The sequence below is a fragment of the Stegostoma tigrinum genome, chromosome 5, assembly GCF_030684315.1.
Source record: "Stegostoma tigrinum isolate sSteTig4 chromosome 5, sSteTig4.hap1, whole genome shotgun sequence".
In the NCBI taxonomy this organism is placed as follows: Eukaryota; Metazoa; Chordata; class Chondrichthyes; order Orectolobiformes; family Stegostomatidae; genus Stegostoma; species Stegostoma tigrinum.
Window position 1 is genome coordinate 55,615,405 of NC_081358.1, and position 6,039 is coordinate 55,621,443.

The 6,039-nt window shown below is 39.8% G+C and overlaps 1 protein-coding gene across 4 annotated transcripts in view; it reads left to right on the top strand.

Moving 5' to 3' along the window:
• LOC125451962 (suppressor of cytokine signaling 6) overlaps positions 1–5,604 on the top strand; it is a 51,679-nt gene extending 46,075 nt beyond the window's left edge. For all 4 annotated transcript variants that reach the window (XM_048529779.2, XM_048529782.2, XM_048529780.2 and 1 more), the window contains one exon: positions 2,350–5,604. In XM_048529779.2, the coding sequence (XP_048385736.1) occupies positions 2,470–4,080 (1,611 nt within the window). In that variant the 5' untranslated portion in view covers positions 2,350–2,469 and the 3' untranslated portion in view covers positions 4,081–5,604. The remainder of the gene's footprint in view (positions 1–2,349) is intronic.
• The last annotated feature ends 435 nt before the right edge of the window (positions 5,605–6,039 follow it).

Sequence of the window (6,039 nt, forward strand, 5' to 3'; positions counted from 1 at the left end):
AGATTAGGCAGTTCTACCCAACCTGTCTGCACTGAGCCAGGATAGTGAGGTAACAAGGTGTAGGGCTGGGTGAACACAGCAAGTCAAGCAGCATCAGAGGATCAGGAAAGCTGACGTTTCAGGCCTAAACCCACCTTCAGAAAATGGGTAATAATGGGAACTGCAGATGCTGGAGAATCCAAGATAACAAAGTGAGGAGCTGGATGAACACAGCAGGCCAAGCAGCATCTCAGGAGCACAAAAGCTGACATTTTGGGCCTAGACCCTTCATCAGAGAGGGGGATGGGGAGAGGGTTCTGGAATAAATAGAGAGAGAGTGGGAGGCGGACCGAAGATGCAGAGAAAAGAAGATATGTGGAGAGGAGAGTATATGTAGGGAGGGGATAGGTCAGTCCAGGGAAGACAGACAGGTCAAGGAGGGGGGATGAGGTTAGTAGGTAGGAAATGGAGGTGCAGCTTGGGCTGGGAGGAAGGGATGGGTGAGAGGAAGAACAGGTTAGGGAGGCAGAGACAGGCTGGGCTGGTTTTGGGATGCAGTTAGGGGGAGGGGACAAGTTGGGCTGGTTGTGTGATGCAGTGGGGGGAGGGGATGAACTGGGCTGGGTTTGGGATGCGGTGGGGGAAGGGGAGATTTCGAAGCTTGTGAAATGCACATTAATACCATTGGGCTGCAGGGTTCCCTAGCAGAATATGAGTTGCTGTTCCTGCAACCTTCGGGTGGCATCATTGTGGCACTGCAGGAGGCCCATGATGGACATGTCGTCTGAAGAATGGGAGGGGAAGTTAAAATGGTTCATGACTGGGAGGTGCAGTTGTTTATTGCAAACTGAGCGGAGGTGTTCTGCAAAGCCGTCCCCAAGCCCCTCTCCCTATTTATTCCAGAACCCTCTCCCCATCCCCATCTCTGATGAAGGGTACAGGCCCGAAACGTCAGCTTTTGTGCTCCTGAGATGCTGCTTGGCCTGCTGTGTTCATCCAGCTCCACACTTTATTATTTCAGAAAATGGGGTTTGATTTCTGTGTGCAGTGCTTTCTTGTTGCCTACTGAAACTGTTCTGTATCCTCGTATTTCTTGATTCACCGGCCAAAAAAAAAATGGATTCCTGTGCAGATTTAATTTTCTGTCACCCCTAAAACTATATTTTGTTAGAACTGAGGAACAGTTTTTGGTGTTTGGAATGTTAATTTAAGCATGGCCTCAGGACATCTAGTAATGTTGGCGAACCACTGTGGCCCAGTAGTCGCAAAATATCCAAAATTTCATAGTTCTTGTGTTTCTCAGTGCAACAAAAAGTGTACTTCTGTACTTCTGCGATCAAGGTCAAAGCAGTATGTTTCCTAGCAAATAGCAGCTTTAGCTAATGCAGCACTTCCCACTCACTTGTCTGAAAAATGACTGGCAAGCAGCTGCCAGATTCACTTTGAAGCCTCTGCAAGCAAAACTTGGATAACTGAAAGTGGATAGCTAAGAAAAACCCTACTCTTCAAAAGCTTTGTAAAAGTCAAAATAAGTATTATTGTGCAACTTAAAAACCCACCACTATGTTTTTCATCTTGATAGACTATCTTTTGAACCCTTTATTTCCCATTGTTGAATGAGCTTTGTAAGGACAGAGAAGGTAAATCGGCTTTAATAGAGATACTTCCTTAATGAAGCCATAGTTTGGTTTCTTTACATGACTACTATGCTTAATCTGGCAAATAACAACATTTTTTTTCTGGATTTACAAGTTTTGTTGCCTCTATCTGCATCAAACGCAGTGTGAAGTGATCTCGGGCTGGTTGAGCTTTATCATACTGGGAAACTATTAACTTCCTCTTGACTGATTTCTCTTGTGGTATCTGTTATCTGACTGCTGAAGACTCGGCATGGAAGAAATTACGGACACACTCATCCTTCTGGTTGTAAATATGCTCTTGCTTTATTTGGCTGTGTTTTATAGCTGTGAATGAAGTTACTCTAGAAGAGTATGAAATTATGAATAACACTTTTAGGTTGAAGGAGAAAGAGCTTACTTTCTTATTAAAATTACCTGTGATCCAGATCAATTTTAAGTCATTCAGAGCTGACGAGCCATGATTAACAATCACATTAGTTCCTGGCCAAGCTTTTCCAATACCATAGAATTGAAGTCATTGTTAGCCCACGTTTCGCGAATTTTTTTCCCCTTTTGTATATTCGAAGTGGCTTACGCCATTCAAAGGGATATCAGTTACATTTGCACACGCTTGCATTTTAACATTAGAAATTCAGTTTTAACATTCTAGATTGTACATAGTTTGTGCTTTGTGTATCAAAGTATATGTATTTAAACATTGAAAAGTTTAACCCTTTTTCTGCCTTTGCAGGAGATGGACGTCCTGGTGTTTAGCTGTGTTCTGGACAAAGAAAAGCACGCTAATTAGATTGGTGCAAAGAGCATCATTGGAGTGATTGCTGTGCGAAAAGACTTGTACATCGTTTTCAGGATGAAGAAAATTAGCCTCAAAACAATCAAAAAATCTTTTAACTTAAACAAAGGCAAAGATGAAAATGAATTTGTGGTCGTACAGCACCCGTCACTTGTGAACGATTTTGGGAAAGAAGATTCTGTCTTTAGTTGTTATGGGAAAGATTTGGCTGTTAATGATCTGAATAAAGCAGACGAAGATGATAAAGGACCCAAAAATAAAGCAAAAGGTGAAGGTTTGATGGGCACACTAAAAAGGAGACTATCTGCAAAGCAGAAACAAAAAGGAAAGGGGAATTCACCGTCTCTTAACTTGGAAGATGATCGATTTTCCTCCTCTTCAACTCCAGCAAGCATTAATGATTTAAAAGCTCAAAGACCCTTAAGATCCACCTCACTTCGGGACCATCATTATAGTCCTACACCTTGGCCTTTACGATCAGCCAGCTCTGAAGAGACCTGCATTAAGATGGAAGTTAAGGTCAAAGCATTAGTCCACAACAATAGCCCAAACCAGGCATTAAATGGTGTTCGTAAGGAATTCCATGATATGCAAACAGATCGTGTCTTTCAGGAGCAGAACAACACCATTGAAGAAATTGAGCCCCAAAATGACAATTCTAATTTGAGTACTGATGAATCTTGTCATGTTCCTGTGGTTATTGGATTGATGCCTCAGAATTACATTCAGTACACAATGCCTTTAGAAGAGGGAATGTTTCCAATGGAAGGGTCCCGTACCTGTTGTCTTGACAATCCATTGCCAATGGAAGTTTCGTCAGTGCCATCCCATCTATGTAGCAGCCCGCTACAGACAGATGGAGGCCATCTGATCCCAGATTTAATGGTTGCTTCTGATATATTCTTGGACCCACCTGTAAATGGTCTTTTAATTGGTACAACTGGTGTCATCTTGCAGAATTCAAATTCTAATCATGTTGATCTTCCTCCACTATCTCCACTCCTACCTCCAATTCCAAATCAAATGCAATTGACATTTTCTGGGTTTGGTGATACAGCAGCGCATGTAGCAGAAAGAGTTCGTCATCATTTGAACTTTGATCCAAATTCTGCTCCTGGTGTAGGGAGAGTTTATGACTCCGTACAAAATAATGGTCCAATGGTGGTCACCAGTCTCACTGAAGAGCTGAAGAAACTTGCAAAACAAGGATGGTACTGGGGTCCCATAACACGATGGGAGGCAGAAGAGAAGCTTGCCAATGTGCCTGATGGCTCTTTTCTCGTCCGTGATAGCTCTGATGACCGTTACCTTTTAAGCCTGAGTTTTCGTTCACAAGGCAAAACTCTTCACACTAGAATAGAACACTCAAATGGAAGGTTTAGTTTTTACGAACAACCAGATGTGGAGGGGCATACGTCTATTGTAGAGTTAATTGAGCATTCAATTAAGGACTCTGAAAGTGGAGCATTTTGCTATTCTAGGTCCCGCCTACCTGGCTCCGCAACTTATCCTGTAAGACTAACAAACCCAGTCTCCCGGTTCATGCAAGTGCGCTCACTGCAGTATTTGTGTCGTTTTGTTATTCGTCAATACACTCGAATAGACTTAATTCAAAAATTGCCTCTGCCAAACAAAATGAAGGATTATTTGCAGGAGAAACACTACTGAGAAGTTTTGAAGTCTTGCAGATTGATTGCACTTTTGGAACTGGAATGCATTGGAAATTTTTTAAAAATATAATTTATCAAAAATTAGATTAAAAATTTCTTGTTTATGTGCTCCTTCATTTTTGTAATCACAGGCCTTTGTTCTCATTCTCTCATTTGTCCTCCCCTCCCCTCTCCTCCATGCGCCCAACACATGTTGAGCATGATCTGCTTGCCAAATAAAGTCGTGCCATTTTTCACGTTGAGCTGCAACACTTTTCTCAATTACCCACAAAAGACTGCCACACCGAACCCATATCTGGTTTTTACAAATTTTTAGACTGCAGGTTTCCAAAACTGTCCTCTGAAGCTACACTAAAGATCTAGTCCCTTGATAATAACCATGTTGTATGCAGTATTTCTGTGCAGGCTGGCTTTGTTGAGGATCAAGTGACCTTCTGGTAGCAGTGTGTACCAAATGAGATAACACCTGGGCAATTTTTCTTTAAAGCCAAGCCATGATTTGTTTCTAATTGAAAGAAAAAAAACACTGGAGTAAAATAAGACAATGTTTTCAGTGCATTAGATGGTACACAGGGCAAGCTGTGTACAATTTTCTGTTTAATTGGTCTTGTGCTGGCATTATCAGCAGCTGGCAACCTGGAGTGTTATATCATGTGTCAATTTTCCTCCATAAAATTTACTGCAATTATGACAGACGTCCTTAACAGACTTGTGCACGAGTCCAAAAGTTCTGCTTTTTATCAATTGGAATTGCTTTTCTTAACATTCTTCTTTTAAAGGGAGATCTTTGCCTTTTTTTTATACTCCTTAGTTCAGAATTTTCACTTTGATTTGAAAGAGAGTTTCCAAATATCTTTTTAATGTAGAGCACAACATAAATTCATTTTCACACATCTGGTTTGCACATAGGGTTCTTTATTACCAGTTTGTGCTTGTCTACCCCAGGACCAATTTTGCAAAGGGCCAGCATGCCAGTATTTTTGAGTAATGATTTGAAATCCAGTGGGAGACCACATTGAACACAATAAATATTGAAGAGTATTGTCCCTAGTTTTAAAGGGAACTAACGGCCTTTATTTGCCAACTTTGGATTTTTTTTAAATGGTTGTAAGATGTCAATGTTAATTTCTGAGATAATATGAATGACTTTTTATGGATTTGTTTGTTTTCAATGGAGTAATATGAATTGTAATTTGGATATCATGGTTGAGGACTTCGAACAATTACTCAATGTCTGTGTATCCTTGTAACCACCAGGTTAAAAATTGGTTAATCGCACCAGTGAGATAAATTGGAAGGTTTTGTGATTTTTATCAGTTGGCATATTATTACTCTAGTTCACTTGTATTTCAATAGACCAACTGACTGAAATTTAGCAATAATTTCTTTTCCTCCTTCAGTTGAAGTATTTTGTGCACTTTTAGGTTTTGTTCAGTTTCACATTTTCCTGTATTGCCATATAGAAATCTTCTGTAAGTGTACAGGCAAAATTGTTCCTATAAAATCATTTGTAGTATGCCAATTATTAGTGTGCGTTTTCATTCGTAGTCGACACAACACATTATTTTTGTTTGCTTGTGCACAGTAAGTCACACAAATGTTAAACTTTGACTTTTTACTATATTTAGGCACCAGCAAGTTTGAAAGTATAAGATTGAAGCTGATAACTTTCAAACTAGTGATTTACAATCTTCTGTTTTTTTTCTGGAACTGCCTTCATTTGAACAAACCTCTATTTACACTAAAATACATGCAGTATTTTCTGGCTAATAAGTATTTTATGTTTTATACATATGAAATCATACGAATATGGTTCCTTTAGTTGTAAATTGAAAAGCATGTGTCTACCGTAAACTCTGTTACACGGTTTACAAGTGTTTAGTATTGAATGACATATACAGTTCTAAATTAAGTATTAATAATGTTTTACATTTGAAGTGTATTTTTATTCAGTGTT